Genomic DNA, 20,873 nt, shown 5'->3' on the forward strand with positions numbered 1-20,873 from the left:
GTCCTTTGTGCGACCAGGCGCCTGAGACCATGGCTCATCTCCTTTTGGGCCGTGCTTTCACGAAGTCTGTGCTCCACGAGGTCCTAGCTAGGGTTGGTGCTCTCCCTTGCCTCCCTCTCCCCTCCGAAGACCTGCTGGCTTGGCTTTCGGCTGGGGCCCATCGATACCCTGGCAAGGTAAAGGCTGTGCGGTCACTTTTCAACCTCTCTCTTTGGCGAGTCTGGAAGCTGCGGAACGCTTGCATCTTCGAGGGCGCCTCTCCGTGTGCGGCTCGTCCTGTCGAGGAGATATTTGTGGAGGCAGACTTGTGACGGGCCGCGGGTGCGCGCCATCTTGACCACCTCCCTCTTCACGCCCGCCCCCCTGACTTTGCCTCTTTTGAGCCCCCCTTATAGTTTTGTTCCTTGTTCTTTTCTTTCTCTTTCTTTTTCTTTTTGAGTCCCCTTGGGCTCCTTTGTTGCCTGTTTGTACTTGCGCTTCTTATGCCTTCTTCTTAATAAAAATGACACGCCGTTTGGCGTGTTCAAGAAAAACACCAGACACAATTAAACAATAATTGGATCAGGTGCCTGTGACATTAGATCATACGATTCCACAGCAAAAAAACAAAAAACAAAAAGAAAACAGAAGTATCAGTCATATACATAAACGTCCAGAGTAGACCTGAAGTCCAGGTGCCACATGGCGGTATAGCATGAATCAGCTAGAGTATTAAGCACTTCTGTATTGGGCGAACAAACAACCTATCAAAAAAATTGTAGTTGGATGTCACCCTACTTCCGAAAATGGTGACAAACCCATAAAAAAAATTGTAGTTTGATGTCACCCTACTTCTACCTTTCCAACTTTACATCCTTCCTTCTGTGCTTTCCTTCTAGAGTGTCCATCCTGGTCAACAAATCAAGACGCCCATGCTGCCTTGTGTACATAGAATTCTGTTTGCACTGTCTGGTGCTATGGTGCAAAGTATAAAGAGTACCGGCTAGAAAAACAAACACCAAAGTAACCCACTACAATAAGGCTGGCTGCCATGTCTTCCATCCAAGCAGGTACAGGACTCCTCTGTATACAAACTTGAGATACGTAATAGTCCCCATTAGACTGTTAAGATTTTGCCAGCTCTTACATTATGGTCCAATCCTTGCTCTGTCATCCTTTACAAGAGTAGGACATCTCACGGAACAAACAATGCAGCATGAGATTGAACCAACAAGCACTTTCAACACAACAAAAACCATGCCTAGCCCGCATGCCCTATCTTGCCTGTTCTAATGCTGATGTATTGCAGCAAAATCATTCTTTACCTGCACTAGCTTCACGGAGCCATCCCCACCACATGAAACAAAACCATTAGATAAGACATGGATATCTGTTACGGCAGCCTGCAATCAACATGTAGATGTATTAATAAAATTAAATTATGTCACAACATGAACAAAACTACAAAAGTCAACGAGATTGTTAAGATTATATATATGCTCTATTTAATATGGCATACCCTAACAACACCACCAAAGCCCCTGGATGTTGGTTGAAAAAAGGTATGCCGCTCATGCATCTTTTGCCAGTGGAAGACCAACTGGGAATTTTTAGCATCCCAAAGCTTCACATCTCCATCTTTGCTTCCAGTTAAGAACAAGGTGGTATTCGGAATGGTTGATACACTGGTGACAGTTCCTGAGATGTAAAACAAGCAATCAGACAGAGAACCAACTTCAGAATTGAGTACCATGGGAACGTTGGAACTTACCTAAATGAGCCTTTGGTATATGCCAAATCATCCCACTGTAGCTACCACCAACAGAAGTTCTGTGATGCTTACTCTTTCCAGTAGAAATAAACCGGAAATCATGCAATGCCACATCTCCACTTTTCCCACCAGTTACAATCAGCGGTGAGATGGATCCACAGCCTAAATCATTATCAAACACAGAAAGAGAACGAGCTCCTCCTACAGGATGAAATCGATGGTCAGCCAACCTTCTATATTCTATATAGAATATGATGAGGTGACAGAGGAATGTAGCAATTACAGTGAAATTTAACTTGCTATGGATATATGCAAAGGCCTGCAACTCAACAGATACAGGCCTTATTAACTATAAACTTACGAGATAAACATATTTCAGTTTTGTTGTAGACATAATCTCAAAACATGAACAACAACTCCATCTTTGCGAGAGTAGTGCAGAAGATTTTTTGTTTTGTTTTAATACATGATCAAATTATAATTTTAAGAAATAAGTCCATTTTACCCCCCTCAACTAATCGAGAAGTCCAAAAAACACCCTAAACTATGAAACCGGGTATTTAACCCCAAGTGGCTGTCCCGAGCCCATCTGCCCAGACTTTCTCTCTCCCGTCTCTGTCTTCTCTCTCACTCTCTTCTGTTCTTTAGCTCCCGTGACCAGAGTTAGCCGTTATTCGATTCGGTTTTCCTTCTCTTTTCCTCCGCTGGTTTCCCTTCTGATTTTTAGCCTTAATCATCTTCTCAAATCTGTTTGCAATTCTAGTTGCAGTCTAGGTCATCCTCCATTGCTCTGTAAGAACAGAAGCAAATGCAGCAAGCTAAGCATCGAGCAGAGGAGCAGAAGGAGAGGGGAAAAAATGAAAAAAAAAAGCAGATGAACTCACCGAGCAGCAGCCGCCGGCGTCGGGGAGGAAGAAGAGGGGCGGGCGCAGGTTCCAGCAGTCGATTAGCAGCCGCCCCAACGCCCAGTGTCCGCCTCCACAAGGCCTGCGTCGTTCAGCCCCCGCCGACGCCAGAGCTAGGGTTCCCGATTTGGAATTTGAGAAGAGAGATAGAGGTCTGGGCACGGGGTTAGGAGGGCTCGGGACAGACACTTGTTGCCAGCGTGGCGGTCAACATGGTCAAAACCGCCCAGACCAGCAGGAAAGAGGCAAAGGGGGGGTCGGGTGCCCGGTTTTGATAGTTCGGGGGGGTTAAATACCCGGTTTCATAGTTTAGGGTGTTTCTTGGACTTATTGATTAGTTGAGGGGGGTAAAATGGACTTATTTCTAATTTTAATATGCAGACTTTGATCTGTAGAGCTGTCATGTGCCCATGTTGCAACAACCTACCAGTGCGGCACAGCTTGGTCACTATGGAACAGCAACTTGGGTTCAATTACTGAAGAGCAGAGCTGACGCTGCTGCATGATTAATCATGTTCTGCTGCACCTGATTCTTGCAGGTCAATCCTAATTCTCATTATGTTATCATAATTTTTCTAAATTATCTGCCATTGTTGCTAACAAAACAAAGTGAATTTTGTTGTTGCTATTCTTTACATCTTTTATTGAATATGAAAAAAAATAGTTTCACATACAAGCTAGAAATGCTGGCTCCACCACTGTTGCATGTAGTGATGGGCTGAATACTGTGATATGATCCTACGATACATTACCGCCAACAATAAAACTATACTACCTGGTATCCTGACACTTATTACGCTTCAACTGCAGGTCCACAACATGATGCTAGTACTGTCTTCATTAGCTCACTCTCTCTCACAATAGCAAACCACTCACCACGCGCCAGAGCCCTCTCACCGATCTTGAGACGCGCACAATAGTCGTCCCCCTTTGTTACGGCTCTGCTGGCGGGAATGTACCCCCTGATTCGCAGTCAACCTCCAAGCAGCACTGACTGGCCACATTGACTGGCTCCTTGGAGAGTTAGAGCCGAGCTCGTCAACGCAGTCCTTCGTGAGTACCATCTGGTCGGATTGGGGCTCTTTCCTTCAGCAGCAGCTGAGAGCGAGCCCCCCTTGCCCCGCTCATGTGCGTCTCATGGTGGGTTCAGGCAGACAGGCACCATCCTTCAGCCCGTAACAGTCATGCCACATATGTGCACCCAGTGGCAAGACACATTAACCAAGTTGATCATGGCAATGACAAGTGCAAAAGATTTTAGATGGATCTATGGTCAATCCATTGCTGATCTTGTGCCTCCGGTCCAGGCAGCTGTCAGAGCAGGGGCAGGACATCAGGAACGTAGGGCCCGCGACATCAGGGGCGCGTTAAATGCACATGGGATTATTGAGTATCTCCATTTGTGCAAGTTCAACAGTCAGGTTCACCTCGCCTCGACAACATCATCTGGCGTCGGACAGAGCCCGGTACATATTCCGCCAAATCTGCTTACCAGGCATCATTCGTGGTGAAGGTAGAAGTGCCTCTGTGGCAGCAAAACTGGCAGTGCTGGATGCTGCTTAAAGAAAGTGTTTGTCTGGTTAGCTGCAAACATGTGCTGAACAGCAGACTGACTGCCACAGTGTGGGCTCCAGCACCCTGATGCTTGGCCCTTGTGCGACCAGGCCGATCAGACCATCTCCGGTCTGCTCACAGGTCACAGCTGTGTTTTCTCAAGTTTGGTTCAGAGTGCTTGAGGTGTATGACTTGCAGGCCATCACCCCTGAGGCAAACAAGGAGCTCAATGGTTGGCTTGTGAATGCCACAGACCACACAATAAAGCCGACAGGGTACAGTCACCGATCATACTGACTGGCAAATATGGCGCCTGCGCAATGCGTATCTGAGGCCGTGCGGCAGCAACGAGATTCTAAGCGAGGCCGGTCTCTGGAAGCTGGCCGGAGTGTTGACTGCCAATGCATGCCAGACCACCTGAAATCCTAGCTCCTCAGCCTTAGTTCTTGCTTACAGGATAGCTTGGAATTGCTTCTTTTTCCTGTCGGTTTTTTGTCGCCATCACGCTTGGTGGCTTTATGTACTTTTGTGCCTTCTCGGCCTTCTCTTCTAATGCAAATTGACATAGATTTTGGCTTGTGTTTGATAAAAAAATTAATACTGTCCCATTCAGCAGTACTTCTTACATCTTTGCAATTTTATAAAGAATTCTTTTATAAATTGGTCATTTCTAGATATTTGTTCTGTAGTAGACTATTGGGAAATTTAACTTCAACACTTTGTACTGTTATACATACTAGTATTCCAAGTAGAAAGCCAGAATGGATTTTTCAGTTAAATACCTTCATGACACACAATAGAATTTTGACATGTGGCTGGTGGAGCTAGCATATCCCAGATAACAGCATTTGCACCATTTGAATTGCATCCAGCTGCAGCAAGAACGGATCCGCTTGCATCAACATATGCAACATCCCTGTGATCAATAAAACAAACCAATAAGTTCGGGATAACTGTATCAAACAGTAGGATTATTACAAGTTCAGTCCACATACGAGGCATGGCTGTTAAAGCATAGGGATGACTCCGTAGGATGGACATTGCTTCTTCCACCCACCTCAACTTGCCATGTAGAAATTGTACCGTCCAATGCAGCAGTGGCAAACCGCTGCCCATAATGATCAAATTGAACAGCTGATATGGAAGCAAGTGCATAAGGTGGTGGAACATTAGCGGCAGGGAGAACACCATATGTAGCCCTTGCACTATCTTTACCAAACTGTAAAAATGAAAGCACAAAAAATCAGTGGATAAAACACAGGAGAAAATCTAGTTCAAAGCACCTTACAGGCCATGAATTACGATTGACCCAACAAAATAGTGAAATATCTAATGATTCAGCAAAGTCTACCGTTTATTTCTTATAAAAACCGATTGAATTTGGGCTCAAAATTGTAGATTGCATTGAGCACTACCACCGCCATATATTTGAGTTTTCTTCAAATTTATCATTTATGTGCTTGCCAAATCAGAACGGTTAGCAGGATAGCACCAAAGCGGACAGTTTGCACTAAAAAATGATGGGAAAAGATAGAACCAGCATTTGTACCTAAAATTTACAAGTAAAAAAAGTTGGGGCAAACTGTCTTCTTTGGTGCTGCACTGTCGCATACACATGTAAAAAACAAAAAAGCAATCTCAACAAAATCTTTATCATGCCATTAGTTGTGCGTTATGTCTCCAAGATAATATGGATCTAGTCATTTGAACGACCATTCTGAGTTGCGTTCGCTCTTTACTCTTGTTATAGAGATATACCCGTATTGTACTAGGACTAGGTTGTATTTACTTTCTATTTAGGTTTCCTAGTCTATCTCCATGTACTTGTATATATTTGGCCTAGAACCTTGGAATACTATCAAATTGACTGGTATGGTTTCATGGGGCAGTTCTTTATGAGCCGACCACCAACCATGATGGCTGTTGTTGTTCATGAGGAATGGCAGCACGAATGGCCAAGGAGCTTGATGCCCTTGAGCGCACAGGCAGATGGGATCTTGTTTCTCTCCCTCCACATGTTCTTCCTATCACTTGCAAGTGGGTCTATAAGGTTAAGTCGCGCTCTGATGGTTCTCTTGAGAGTTACAAGGATCGTCTTGTGGCACATGGGTTTTAGCAAGAGCATGGTCGTGACAATGACGAGACGTTTGCTCCCGTGGCTCACATGACCACCGTACGTACTCCTTTTGCAGTGGCCTCTGTTCGCCATTTGTCTGTCTCTCAGCTTGACATGAAAAATGCCTTTCTTAATGGTGAGTTGCGTGAGGAAGTCTACATGCATCCACCACATGGGTATTCTATTCCTGGCGGCATGGTGTGTGTCATCTATCGTCGCTGCCTTTATGATCTTAAGCAGGCCCCGCATGCCTGTTTTGAGTGCTTTGTGATCACAGCTGCCGTGGTCGGACTCTTCTTCTGTACTTTGATGGCATGCTTATCACCGGAGATGACTCTGAGTACATTGCCTTTGTGAAGGCTCATCTTAGTAGCAGTTTTTGTCTGATCTTGGACCTCTTCCTTGGGATTGAGGTTTCTTCTACCTCAGGGCATCTCCAAGGGAAGCCCCGAAACTCTTCCCATTTGTCCATATGGGCGTCAATGGACAAAAGAGTAACCCAATGAGGATCTTGTTTGGCCTAGAGCCTTGGCAATAGATCAAGTTGTATATTTCCTCACAACACTCATGATCCTTAGCACATAACATTCAAGTTATATAACAGAAAAGGAGGTACAAACATGCTGATTATCTGTGAACAAATGACTAGAAGGAAGCAAAGAGGGAGCAGAACTATCTCTGCTGACTTCGTAAAACCAAGCATCAATAGACAGAGATGTTGACACATAATGACCAATCAAACATTATTTAACTGACAATTTCACACAAATTCTGTCAAGGAATATTTACCTCCCATAAATACACATGTGTATTGCTTGACCCAACTAGCAACAAAGGCAAAGAGGGATGCCGCGATAGTGCTCTTGAATGGATGTTCTCAAGTGTTGCTGGAGGATCAATGAAATCCTCAAATTCGTCAGGTTCACCCCACCCAAACCCAGAGGCCCCAATACCAGCATAGCCTGGAATTCCAAATGCTCCACCACCAGTTAAGTCTCTTCCAGGTTTTGCTAAAGAACCTAAACCAATAGTTGCTCCATCTGAACCAAGATGTGATCCTCTTCTTCTGCTAAGACCAACACTAGGTGAAATAAAAGCTGAAGTAGGTGTAGTGGTAGGCGTAGATTCAGAACAAGCCCAACCATCTGATGGCCAATCAGATCCTGACCAAATATACTCTGCCGGTTTCTTGCCCTGTTGCTTGTCATACCAATTGAAGAAAACAAGACCCTACAATATGACCTTAGTTAGTAAAACATTAATGATGCAGCAGTGTGACTAGATACGTCTTAAGCAGACAAACAGCTCACATACAACATTACAAAGCAACAGCGCCTAGACCCCTGGGACCAGTTGCGACACTTGCAACACGCTTTTGCAACGAGTTGGAAAATTTATGTTTAACACAACAAAGTTGTCTACGTGAGAAACCGCAACATGTGTTTAACTCGACCTATGTACAAAGTTGCTCGTTTCAAGAAGCAAGTATACTGCCTCTAATATGCAATTCAAACTTCATAAATCGTAACTCAGTAATAGCTTTTTCTTGTTGGCTAGGCCAGCCCAATTATATTTTATCCAATGATTTTTTCTAATAGGCATTTCATATTAAATATACCAAAGTATATTCATCCAGTGCAGTCTAAAAAGATCAGAGAGATAAAGAAAAAATTCATTGAGAACCAGCTTTCAGTGTCCTCTGTATGAAGGGAATGTATCAGATGAAAACCTCTATTCAGTGAAAACCTGAAAACTTTTAATCCTAGCCATTAGATCTCAAATAAATGGATCCGATGAAAGGTGGAGCCTCTAATCACTTAAATAATTTTATGGAAAAAAATTAGACCTCTAATCACGTAAGGATTCTCATAAAATGAGTTTAATTAATTAGAGGTTCCACCTTTCATCTTATCCGTTTATTTGAGATCTAATGGTCCTAGGATTGTAAGTTTTCAAGTTCTCGCTGAATAGATGTTTTCACCTGATATATCAACCTGTATGAATTTCTAGTCCTTATAAAGTGAAATGAATAAACCTCCTAGTTTGGTTAAAACAAAGAAAAAATACCTTTCGGTTGGTAGCAATAGCAGCATGTTGCTCATTGATTGAATTGAGACATATTGCCTGCATCATGCAAAAGATTAAAATACAGTACAAGAAAGAGAAGCAAAGATGAGTTCCTAAGGTCAATAGACCAGTAGTAAATACCTCAAGAAGTTCCCCATTTCTCCTAAGAAGTTCCCTTGGGCTCTGAAAGTCATTTTGTTCAATCAGGTATTTCCTTTTAGGTTCAACAGAGGTTTCAACGTCAGGAGAAACCTTGTCAATAAATCCCTGTTCTTTATCATTGTTCTTGGAGCTAACACTGCATTTAGTTTCTCCTCCATTTCTTTCAGAAAAATTGTTTCCACACTCGGCTTTTGTACTTCTGACCATATCCCTCCAAGATCTGCTGGGCTTTCTGCTGTTTAGCGGAAAGGAATTCACTTCTTCAGTCACAAAAGCAGTACAAATATCCACAGGGTTAGCAGATATGTCCCACAAAACATTAAACAACACATCCATGTTCTCAGTATTTGCATGCTGAACGATATATTCGCAGCTAGTCCTGTTGGACCTTGGCTGACACGACATATATTCTAACCAGAAAAGCACACTCGGATGTAAATTCTTCGCTGATTTCTGTCTGAAAAATGATGCATGCAGTTTTACTAGTGAAGATGATACAAAATTCAGGGAATCAATAACAAAATTTGCAGCAACTGAAGTTGTGCTAGCTTCAAGTTTAAGTGACTCTTTCCCAATGAACTCTGTTAAATGATGTTTCATGAAGGATGACAATGCAATCCACAAGGAAGAATCTATCAAATGCCACTTTTCATAAATTGAGAGACTTGAATCCTCACTTTCTTGTTGTCTCTTGTCCAATGAACCATTTGGCATTATCCGCTCTGTGTTAATCGATATACCATGACTTTTCCAGTGTGCAGCTTGCATCAACCGATCTAATAGTGCTTGAAAGGACTCTTCATTGACAGATGCACCTAACACTGGATTGATCATTATAATTAATGCCTTTATGTCACGACATAGCCAAGAAAAAGAGAACTCTATGCTGTACTCAAGGAGATCCATCACAGTAGATATAGATGTGTTCTCCAGAGCAGAAGTTCTACTGTAGTCATGTTTCAGGAGAAGCCTGCTAGTGCTCAGGAAATGTGATAAAGTTGCGATAATGTATTTCTTGTTCTCCGTAGGTGTGCATGTGGTAATATTGGTGAATTCCACATTAAGAACAGAACACATGAAACAGCAGGAGACAACATATCGAGTGAGAAAATTAAAACTCTCCTTGCATGACACCAAGAACAGATAGTCGATCGGACGGAGATTGCAACCTTCAAGACCATGACTATCAGTTCCACCATATGGTGATCTACTACCCACTAACAGAACATAGGCAAGAAATAATAAACCATCGTTACAAGAGAAGGTAAGGATCTGCAATGTAACATATTGTGGAATTTAGGATGGTTTGTATGAAGATTTCAGTCCAAAGAACAAAATAAAAGAAGCTGCTATACCTTCTCAGCTATATCAGAAAATTGGAGCGAGAATCTTTTACCAAATATTGATATTGCAGCAGTAACATCACGTGTAAGTTCTTCAATGGCATGACTGTTGGGCTCTTTAAGGAACTTATCTTTCGTTAAAGGTAGACTGCATTTCGAACAGAGAGAGTGATTTCTCAGCATGCGTGACAAATATTTTGAAGCCATGGTTACTTTGAGGTTTGATTCAAGATCGCTAATGACAGATGCTGAAAGCCAATTAGAAGAAGCATTGAAAGGGTTTAGTATTCCATCAAGAATCTTGTCATCTTCACAATATGGTGAGCCGGTGCTCTCCTTGTCATCTATGCTTGATTTAGAAGACAGGTACTCAAGTGCTTCAAGCTAATAAGCGAGAAAGAGAACAATATTAAGAATAATGCAAAACAGAAGAACTAATGTGCAAGTATCAACAGCGAGAAAAGTTCAGCGGCTAAGAGATTATACTTACAGGTAGTCCACATTTGTTTAAGGCACATGCAGCGATTGCAAATGAAAGCTTAGACAACTTTGCAGATGGAGCTTCACCAACACAGTTTCTGAAAGTATTTTTCGTTGCAAGGATTGCACAATACTGACCCAATTCTGGGTCTGCAAACACATTTTGACCACCAAGAGTGTTGGATTCATCAAACAGTATCTTGGGATGGAAGCCAAATAATTTTTTGACTGACTGAGAATAGTTCCCTAGCATCCACTGGATATTTAGATGAAATTTCATCAACAAGCTTAAGGATATATTCTGGACTTATTATAAACTATTTTGTTTTCAAAGCAGAAAAACAAAGAAAAAGGAAGATATTTATTACTTCAAGCAGGCTTGAAAGCCAGTGGTCTCCTTTCTCAGCTGCACCAGGGAGCAGCACATTCGAAATGAGGTTACGCTCCAAGGGCCCTCCAGATCCCTCAACAAGCCGACAAATTACAATAGCAAGCTGTTCATCTTGAAGGTTCTTCGCACAAACATTGATGGCTGAGGAAGTATCACCTCCAAGCAGGAAAAATGCTATAGCAAGCTCCCATTGGTGCCTTCCCAGTAATACATACGCATTTTTAAGAGCAGCGGCTTTGTTTTTTTCTTCCTAGATAGATTTACCAGTATAAGTATGATGAAATGAGCTAATGATATACTTCTCAACACAAAGCATTAGTGTAAAATGCATAAACTTCCATGAGTCATGTTCTATCTGCATTACTCTTAAAAAAGATGGCACTGCCAGTATAGTGATAAAGATATGAAGTGTAGCAAAAACTGCTTACTTGAGATGTCAGAACTAGCAAGTTAAAAAGTTCTAACAAAGAGATATCAGAACTAGCAACTATTACTTTCTGGAGGACTTCAGTATGAGTACGTTCACATCTGCAACTACAGCATTAATAGATTGTGTACATGATACAGTTACTAAGCATAACCACATAGCTGAAGCAGTAAAAGAAATGAATCACCGTTGTACAAACTGACTTACCTCAAAGTTTCTACAGAGAAACTCGTAGAGACGTTTATCCTTTTCATTTCTGCTAACCTTGAATAGGCCAACTAACACTTTTATTCTGTTTAATGCTATATAGAGCAGAGCACAATCCTTGGGATCCTTGCTTTTAAGATACTGCAACCTTGCCAACTTTTCCATCTACAATTTCAGACATATATAATAAGCACAAATAATTATCCAGATAACAGAAAATGTAAACAACATTGTTATGATGTCCATATATAGGGTCAAAAAAGATGGACAGAAGATTCATTAGTATTTAATTCCTAGAGTCTGAAAATACTACTCCCTCCATTCCACAATACAACACGTATAGATTTTTCTCATTTGTTCCACAATACACCTAATTTTTCTCTTGGTACCCGCATCCGGCCAATAACTACTCACATCCATTTATTATTAACCCAATATGAGTGGTCAGGCACTAGAAACAAGAGTTGCCTTGGTCCAAGTGCACAAATCTATATGAGGTGTATTTTGGAATGGAGGGAGTACACAACAACGACAAAAGTGGTTTCAGCAGTGGAGAACATTAGACTTCTTATAGTTAATGTGCCAAATTTATTTCCTTACACAAAAAGAGCATGTGGGTTCAAATGTAAACTACAGAACTGAAAATCATTAAGCTCAAAATAAAAGAACTGAAAATCATTTAGAGGGAACCATCAAGTGCAGGATACTAGTGGTCAAAAGAAGAAATATGTTAACTCAAACTTTGTTACTGCAATCAGCTCTAGCTGAATAACCATGCTTTGTAACTGACATATTGTCCCAGCACATCAAGTTAACATCAGCGCCAGGCTCAACCATTTGACACCCCAAGTTGAGCTCCTCCAGGCACCTGCCACACCTCTCCGCGGTCATGGTCGACCTACACCATGCCCTCGGCCCCGAAGCAATGGTCGGTTGAGCTTCATTGTGACAAGCGTGATACTCCATTCTTATTACAAATTTAGTACCTTTCTTATTGTGTTTAGGTTCATCGTATAAAAGTTACAGTATTGTTTAGTGTCATTAGTTTTTAGGGATGTGGAAGGAGGACTGGCTGACAAAGTGATATATTGACCGCAAATTTTATATCATTCATCATGGCCTTGTTAGTCAACTATGACATTTGCTGTTAGTAAAACTTATGAGAACACAAATACTAGTTCTGAAGCATCTGGTTGTTGAGAAAGGTATTTCCATACCCTGGTCCTTAGCTGGGACACATTGGTATACCATAATCCTATACCAAGGTTTCGCATCTCCGACCAAGTTGATTCTGCTGGAAGAACATAATTGAGAAGATCATCCTGACAATCAGATTGGAAGGCCCATGAAATGGAGACTGAATCAACATGGCACCCTTCAGCACTAGATGAATCTCCAGATCTCCTAAGCAGATACAGGCGTTGGAACTGCACAGCAATCCAGAACCTTAAGAGAAATACAATCATCAATTAATGTAGATTTTACAACAGAAATGAGAACAATGGGGGTAGCATAATATTATCTCTAGATGTAGTAATACAAAACAAAAAATTACGTGTTAAAAAGCGTTATTGTACCTTCGTCCTGCTTCATCAAGGCTTTTATAGGGAGAAGCACGCTTCTGATCAGTAATTTCACCCAAAAGATCAGAAACTGCAAGTATCTGTATTTTCTCACTGTCACTTATTGCAAATATGCCGAAGTCCTTATCAAGGAGCTGATTTATCTCTGGCATGTGAGATGCACTGGAAGTAGTGACACCTAAATCACTCTCCATGTAAGAAAATGAAATTGATGGTGACATCAAATTAAATGTTGTGCTAATTTTATTGTCACCCCACGGTAACCCTTTGTTAGAAATGTCACTTGATGGTGTATCTGTAAAGTACTGTGACAAAGGAAATTCAGGGATATCATGGCATGATTTACTGCATGAAGTGCACTCCACCATAGTGTTTAGCATTTTACTTGCTTTCATGGATTGAACAAGATGCTGCAGAATGTCATATGCGCGTTTCCATTCACCTATGCACAAACAACAATAAAGAGTTAATTACACATTATGTTGTGGTTTTGTGGAAAAAGAAAAATTATGCAAAGTTGCTGACAAGTGACAATACTGTGAAAAGAAATCAATGATAAACTTGGACTTCTACCAGGGAAAATCATTGACAGAATATGCAATGAGCTAGCGCCTGCAAAATTAACCATCATGTTTGTTACTTTAGTATTTAGCAGCTAGTTACAACCCCAGTTTGAAGAATGCGTAGCTCAAAGCATGGCAAACTAAGGAGAGCCGAAGAATATTTACCACAATATAATACATACCTTATCCTTTTCAATTTGACCGCTTAAAATTTGAAATAAGACTGTCAAAAGTTTAGCTAGATAGATCTAATTTGCATTACACTAAATAGTAAATACATAACATAAAATGCTGAAATTATAAAAAAAATAAAACATAAATTCACTCAAGCGGTGTTATACAGATTTCAGTAGTGTCGTTAATGGCATCATTTTATCACAATATTATAAATGCTATTCAAATAGATTTGTAGATGGAAAGGTTCAAACACTGTTAGGAAACAGGCATTTCAGGGAACCATGTGGCTATTCATGTGCTGTTTTATTTTATCGTTTCAGTATAGAACTAATGTGCAACCATCTATACGAGCCTTACAGGAGTATTTTATTACAAATGGTGATGATTCTCTTGATTAACTAGATTCTGCATAGAACAGCATAGCACATTCAATGGGCCTAAACAAAAATGAACTGTAGTCAACTTTAACAGCTTGAAACCTTTTAGGCACAGTGAGCATAAAAACATGTACTCCCTCCGATCCATATTACTTGTCGCAGCTTTCTCCAGATACGGATCGGAGGGAGTAGCATATTTTTGCTTCAATCTCGCTCTCACGGGATAGTTAAAAACAGAAGCCATAATGGTTAAATTAGCAAGGCCTTGTGCAATAAATGCAGAATCCAGATAAAAACATTTGAGGGTAAACTCAGAATAGTAGCCACCTGAGTAAAGAGATTGGATAAGTGCTCTTGGATGATATGATAGCAAAGGTCCACTCAGTCTAGCAGATATATCCAACAAGCTCCACAAACGATTAGAACAATGGTTATTGTGTTGGTCTAATAGCAGTGTGCTGTTGTTCTCAATGGTATCTATGTTGCTGTAATTTTCTGACAACCCAAATGTATCAAAGATAGTTTCATTAAAATGCACAGTACATGGCAACTCTTTATGCACATTTGTAGCAGAACAAACGCCTTTTTGGGTAATATGTTCATTTCCTCCTCTTACTAACCATGAACTGAAGAGTGAAAGATGATTCTTATGAACAAGCACAATTGTCGCCCTTGGCCCCCAATGGAAGCCAGCAACACCATGATGAGAATGGGCTACTGTAATACAGCTCCAAAGATGTTTATCTTTCAAATTTGCACTGTGCAGCACATTCTGAAAGGAAGGGTGCTTATGGGAGTATATATGCAACTCGTGAAGAAAATAGACTGCAAGTAAAATTCTACCATCACCTAAAGATAGCCAATTTAAACCAACAACAGGGCTTTGAATCATTAGTGCATCTTCAAGGAGAAAACACCCATCTCGCATAAGTTTTACTGCTTCCCAAATATGAATGGAGGTACTGTTCTTCTGAACATCTCTGCCGACAGTAGCAATTCTACCACATCTGGATAGTGAAATTGCACTAATTGGTCCATGATGCGCACCGAACATGCCAACTAGTTCCCAGATGATGCTCTCTGTTCCAGTCTGCAAAGGGTTATCTGCACCAGAAAACTTCCAAAGTTTCACAGTGCCATCAGAGGACCCGGTAGCAATATGATAACCTGGGGAAGATCCAGAAGGGTCCTGCTGTTTTAGAGGTAATACAGTATTGTTCAGCGACATAACAGAAATGCAGGTAGGATATTCTCCATCCAGGCCAGCAGGGAAAACCGAAGAACCTTCATAAATGACAGCTGAAAACATTTCACTGCGGATGTAAGTAACATGTCTCTTTTGATCTGCAGTGGAAAGAGAGCTGGCAGAAAAACCACATAAACACCCTCCTTCTGGATGATGATTTTTTGAATGCAGGACTACTTTCCATGAAAAAGCTTGAAAGCCCTTCCGCCATATGCATACTAATAGGAAGCTGTTATTGAAAAAGGGGTCGTTGCAGTTAGAAGCTAAAGGTATGGTATGAATGCTGTCAGGTGGCCCTTCTACATTACTCCCTACAAGGAAAGGAATTGTGAACATCTTGTGATGTGAAACAACACCTTCTTTTGGAATTCTGAAAACAAAACAATCGGCTCCATTTTCACCTCCCAGGACAAGAAACCTGTTATCACGAAAAACAGAAGGAGCCCAAGACAGACATGAGTACTGCACATCTTCAGAAATGTCACACAGATCAAATTTGTGGAGGAGCTTCCATAAAGGATAAGTAGGTGCGTGCAAGGTTGGCATGAGAGTTGATAAGGTTGAAAGAGACCAGAGAAATAGCATTCTGCTAGAATCCATAGAAACAGCAAGCTCTATTTCGCAGCTATATGGATGGACAGACACCTGTATGATGGTACCCTTATGTCCATCTTGATTAATAGTTTTGGTTGAACAACATGAAATACTCTTAGAAGAATCACTCGAAGTATAACTCCCAGAAACTGATGACAGACCAAAAGACAGGCAAGACCAAATGAATGAATTGTCAGGCAGCAAATGAAGCAAAGAGCATGTTGTAGGTGGGCCAGAACATATCCTTCTTGATATAATAGCATCAACAAAAATTGATGATAATATAGGTTTGCGGGGACCCAGGTTAACAGCATGCTCCTCCCAAGCCTTTGGTTTACTCTGTTTCCATAGTGTAATCCGTGGGTACCTTGGTGGACAGACATCATCAAGACAATGAACAGCCCAAAAGTTGGAAGAATGCCCAGGACCAACGCTTACTAGCCACTCACATTTGCCGACCTGATTCTGCTCAGAATCGCCTGAAAACAACTTGAACTTACCTTCTTCGTCTCGCAATATGAGACTGCCCGTTTCTACCACCCATCTCATAGTTATATCAACTCCAAGAACTCCATTTAGAACGTTGTTCAACTCAATTACTGCAACAACACTGAAAGATCTGTGCGAAGCACGCTGCTTGTTTGACCTGATCACCTCATCCTCAGCCCATAGCCGGGCAGTTCCATCCAAGCAGCAAGTCATGAGGATCTCTCTCCGCACTTCAGAAGGATCGTTGACACATAAAACTCGAGGTCTCCACTGGATCATGGAGACAGGCAGTGGATGTGGAAGCTCAGCTTTCTCCAGACCCAATTTGGCATCATTCAGAAATACCAGAACAGGCACATTGCCCGCGGCAGGAGCAGCAGCTGATGCGGCCACGACAGGGCCATCTACAAAGTGGGTAGCGGAGGCGAGAGACTGTGGCACCTCCGGGATGGACCTCCAAGCGAGCTGCCAGGAGGACTCCGCCCTGGCCCACATGGAAACAGCCCCACCGACCGCCACAATGCCATCGCCGGAGCCCGTCCAGGCGACGGCCGTGACTGCGAAAGTCTCGGTGATGGCCCATCTCAGGAGCCAGCTGAACGAACCTACCAGTTCCAATCTCCAAACAGTGAGCCGTGCGCCAACCACTTAATAAGTTAGCTAACGACGAGAACTGGACAATAGTCAGATGAACGGACCTGCGGAAGACGAGGGCGCAGGCTGGAAGATAGAGACAGTGTTGCCAGCCGCGGCGGCGAGCTCACCTCCCCCGCGGCCGCACCAGGCGACGGCGGCCACGGGGGCGTGGAGGTCGATGACTTGGCGGAAGAATGGGGATTCGTCCTCGGCAGTGCAGCTTCCGCTGGTACGGGGAGGGGAAGGGAGGTGGGAGACGACGAGGAGGGAGCCGGCGGCGTAGGCGACCCAGGGAAGGCCGCCGAGGTCGGGGAGGAAGGATAAAGCGCGGTGATCGGGGGTGGGCGCCGGGGGGATCAGATGCGGCGGGTGGAGGGCAAGCGGAAGCTGCGGCAGTGCGTCCCCCATCCTGTGCCGGCTACTGCATGCGCGTCGGCGCTGGTGGCGGTGGTGTGGAGTTTGGATCCTCAGCGGTTGCGCGGCCGGATTTTTTTTTCCAGCCGGCGACCGAAACAGTCCACGGGGTGCTCCTGTCTCCAGCGAAGGTAGTAGCATCGCACCAGGCGTCACTAGGTGCCTTAGATGGGCCGGCCCATGGCTGACAAACTCCTTGTGTTCGTACTGGGCACTGGCTGCATGCCAGCATGTCTGCGATTGTACGTTCTAAAAAAAAGTTCTCAAAAACCAAAATCTGCGATTGTGATTTCCTCTAAAAAAAAACTGTGTTCTCTCTAGAGAGCATCTCCACTCGGCGGCCCTAAACGGCACCAAACCAGTTACGGGTGCCGGCCGGTGCAAAAACGAACCAAGCCTAATAAAAAATTTGCGCCGGCATTAGCGGGCGTCCTCAAACCGAACCCAACCCACAAGGAGGCGAGCAAGGGCACCGGAGGCACGCGTTATTGCGGCAGAACCGTCCTGTCAGCCACCATTAATCGTCCTTATTGATTTCTCACTGGCTTCTCCTTGGCTCCCGAGGCGATTAATGGCGGTCCGCCCGATCAAAACCTGCAGGTTGCCACGAGGCCGCGCTCCCCGTACTCCCAACGCGCATCTTGCCGTGTTCACACCGCCCGCCAATCCTCATTCAGACCACAGCGCCATCGACAACCACCTCCTCCTGGAGACCCTAGCTTCGCCGGCGACCAGCACCACTAGTTGCTTGGCACGGTCCAGCGGCGGATCCTCCTCCGACTGCTCCTCCCGCCCCACCTCCTCGGCGGCGCGCACGCCGACGCTGCACATCAAGGACGAGCCCGGATCCTCACGTGGGCGTCAGGCACCGTCGCCGCCGCGCAGCCACCTCTGGCTTGTCAGGCCAGAGCCGGAGTACGAGCGCCTCGCACTTGAGTTCCAGCGTGACGACGACCAGGAGGAGTTCCCAGGCCTGCGCGCGACGGAGCGCCAGCGAGGAGGAAGCCAAGAAGGCGCGCCGCGTCGGCCTCACCATGACGAAGCCCGAGATCATGGCGTGGAGCGAGGACGAGGCCGCGAAGGAAATGAAACGACAACTAGGTTTTAGGTTGTTTGTTAACATTTTGTATAAATTTCGCCAAGATTAATGAAACGTGGCCCAGTGTAATGAAATGTACATCACCGAGTTTGATGAAATGTCCCCGAGTTAAAATTTGGTGGCAATTTGGTATTGGGGGGCGCGGCTGGGAAGCGGCGGATCCCTAAAATTAATTTTGCAGCGGCGCCCCCTCGAAAGGCCTAAAAATCGTCCGCTTCAGACGCCAATGGAAGGCGCGGCTGAAGATGCTCTTACTTATCTTGTAATAGAAGGCGTCCGATCAAAAAGAAATCTTGTAACGAGGGTGTAAATAGGCAACAGAGTATGAAATAGTTTATCAAGATTTAGAGTAGTTTTCACAACTGAAACGGACAACTACCGTGCAAAGAGATTTCTGAGTTCACAACATTCTAATCGACAATACTAAAATGGTTGAGTAGCACTTAAAGTTTTGACTGTCAAAGTTAATAGGACCACTTAGCAAGAGATCCTTCCGGCCGTCTCGAACTCGGACCGAATGCGTCTTTCCGAGTAGCGAGGGTATGATACCCTTCGGACACCAAACCCCATCCCTTCCCTTTGAGTAATGGCCGATCGCTTATTCCCGAAATCTCGAATCTAGAACCTTTTCGGGGTTCCCGACAGGTTTTCTTGCCTACGAGGAAGACGCGTATCCAGGGTCGTCTTCCACCTCCAAACACGCCAGGGTCGTATTCCACCTCCAAATACGCGTCTTCCTCGTAGGCTAGAAAACCGAAGCAAATGTTTGGCAACTTCTTTCTTTTCATCCTTTTCACTTGAAGCAACGGAATGCTTTTTCTCAAACAAACAAAAAAACTTGAAGCGACAGATTTCTCAAACAAAAAGATGCACCATGCACACCACCTCTTGTGGACCGGACGAAAAGTCTGAAGTTAGCTCGATAAATGTTCAGATGTGTTCCTACATTTTCAAGGGTTTTCCGGTGACTCTCCCTGAATTTCTAGGATCTTCCTAGAATTTCCAGGGTTTTCCTAGATTTTTCTAGGATTTCCCAAGAATTTATAGGCTTTTCCTAGGATTTTTCAAAATTGTCCTAGAATTTTTTGGGTTTTTCCAAGAATTCTTAGGATTTTCCTATAATGTTTTCTAGTATTTTTGCAAGATTTTTGGGATTGTTAGGAGAATTCTCAAAATTTGGTGTTTTCCTGCAATTTTGGTATTTTTGGAAAATGACAACCGGCCACTTTGCTAGCCTCATGGGCTAAAAAAGGCTTCTTCTTTTCTTTAGCTCATTGGGCTTAGTCATCTTTTCCAGTTTTGGACCTGAAAGTGCATCTAGTGACCCTGTTGGGTTATGGATGATTAATGAAAACTAGTTTCCCAACTAATGTTTTACTAAGTGTTTCATAGATGTTTAGTCATGTGGAGTTTTAATTTAACCAGTATTGATGACTCCTAAAAATTGAAGTGTACATGAATGCTTCGAAGCATTAAGACTAAGTGTAGGTACTAGATTTCTTTTCTATGAAGTTTTGATTCACTTTGAGTTAGGACAAGCCATACTATTAAGAAGTGCTAAGATACGAAGCTAATTAGGGTGAGTTTGGTACTTGATCGGCTTAGGGGGGAAATTGCTTCAAGTCGGACTTTTGGGCCTAATTTGACTCCGTCGAAAAATTTGGGCTTAGTACTTGAGTCCAATGTTAGACCAAAGTCTTCAAACTCGGTCAGTTTCATACAAAGTTGATCGAAGAAGTTAAGCGAGCTAGGTTCTAGGTCAAAACAACCGACATTGCATTTTCCCTTCGGTGTGTATCGAGTTGCTTTAGAATTTTGAACACCCCATTGCAATGACTAGTTTTTTTTGGATTGGGCCATATAAGGTGCTTGAAACCCCATCCATTTCGGGCGCTTCTTTGGACAAAAAACCGAAGCAAATGCTTTCTAGAGCTGAGTTGAACCTAAAACAAGAATCCCCTCCTAGCCTAACGCTGAAGATTTGTTACTCTGGCACCACCTAGACAATCAAGAGTCATTTAAGAGCATCCAAGATGTAAATTGCCTAGAGAAGTTCAGGAAGACCGGAAATCACCTCTGAAAGAGAAGATCTACCACGAGTGATTAAGTATGGACTTCATGTCATGACTCAAATAGAATATTGTTTACAGCACATCTGACACACTATGAAATTACATACAACATCTTAGCGACCAATCCTTAACTCGATAGAAGGAATAAAGATTGATGATGTGATTATAAAAGGAGTAAAGTGACGGCGCAGTGGTAGTGGAGCCAAGAGTAAAGACGAGAG

At 43.2% G+C, this 20,873-nt stretch overlaps 1 protein-coding gene across 2 annotated transcripts; it reads right to left on the bottom strand.

Annotated features, from left to right (window-relative positions):
• Window positions 1-545: 545 nt before the first annotated feature.
• Window positions 546-17,600, bottom strand: LOC100827475. 2 transcript variants are annotated; one of them, XM_003569142.4, is made up of 16 exons: window positions 17,130-17,598; window positions 14,430-17,036; window positions 12,980-13,427; window positions 12,620-12,848; window positions 11,403-11,567; window positions 10,746-11,018; window positions 10,388-10,633; window positions 9,910-10,281; window positions 8,534-9,826; window positions 8,393-8,449; window positions 7,115-7,555; window positions 5,205-5,428; window positions 4,992-5,125; window positions 1,751-1,951; window positions 1,499-1,677; window positions 546-1,382 (listed from the first exon to the last, which is right to left on the bottom strand). In XM_003569142.4, the coding sequence occupies exons 1-16, from the start codon at window positions 17,473-17,475 to the stop codon at window positions 1,269-1,271; spliced, it is 7,329 nt and encodes a 2,442-aa protein (XP_003569190.3). In that variant the 5' UTR covers window positions 17,476-17,598; the 3' UTR covers window positions 546-1,268. The 2 variants fall into 2 exon arrangements, 1 of the variants encoding a protein (XP_003569190.3); XR_001406163.2 differs by lacking the exons at window positions 546-1,382; window positions 1,499-1,677 and having other exon boundaries at window positions 1,814-1,951; window positions 5,267-5,428; window positions 17,130-17,600.
• Window positions 17,601-20,873: the final 3,273 nt, after the last annotated feature.

Source organism: Brachypodium distachyon, chromosome 2 (genome assembly GCF_000005505.3).
Source record: "Brachypodium distachyon strain Bd21 chromosome 2, Brachypodium_distachyon_v3.0, whole genome shotgun sequence".
NCBI lineage: Eukaryota > Viridiplantae > Streptophyta > Magnoliopsida > Poales > Poaceae > Brachypodium > Brachypodium distachyon.

Bases quoted from the DNA above. Each gene is read 5' to 3' on its own strand.
- LOC100827475 (XM_003569142.4), bottom strand. From the start codon at position 17,475: ATGGGGGACGCACTGCCGCAGCTTCCGCTTGCCCTCCACCCGCCGCAT. The intron at 7,556-8,392 runs GTATTTTTTCTT...GTCATATTGTAG, and splicing joins CTATTGCTACCAACCGAAAG to GGTCTTGTTTTCTTCAATTG. The intron at 5,126-5,204 runs GTATGTGGACTG...TATTGATCACAG, and splicing joins TGCTTTAACAGCCATGCCTC to GGATGTTGCATATGTTGATG.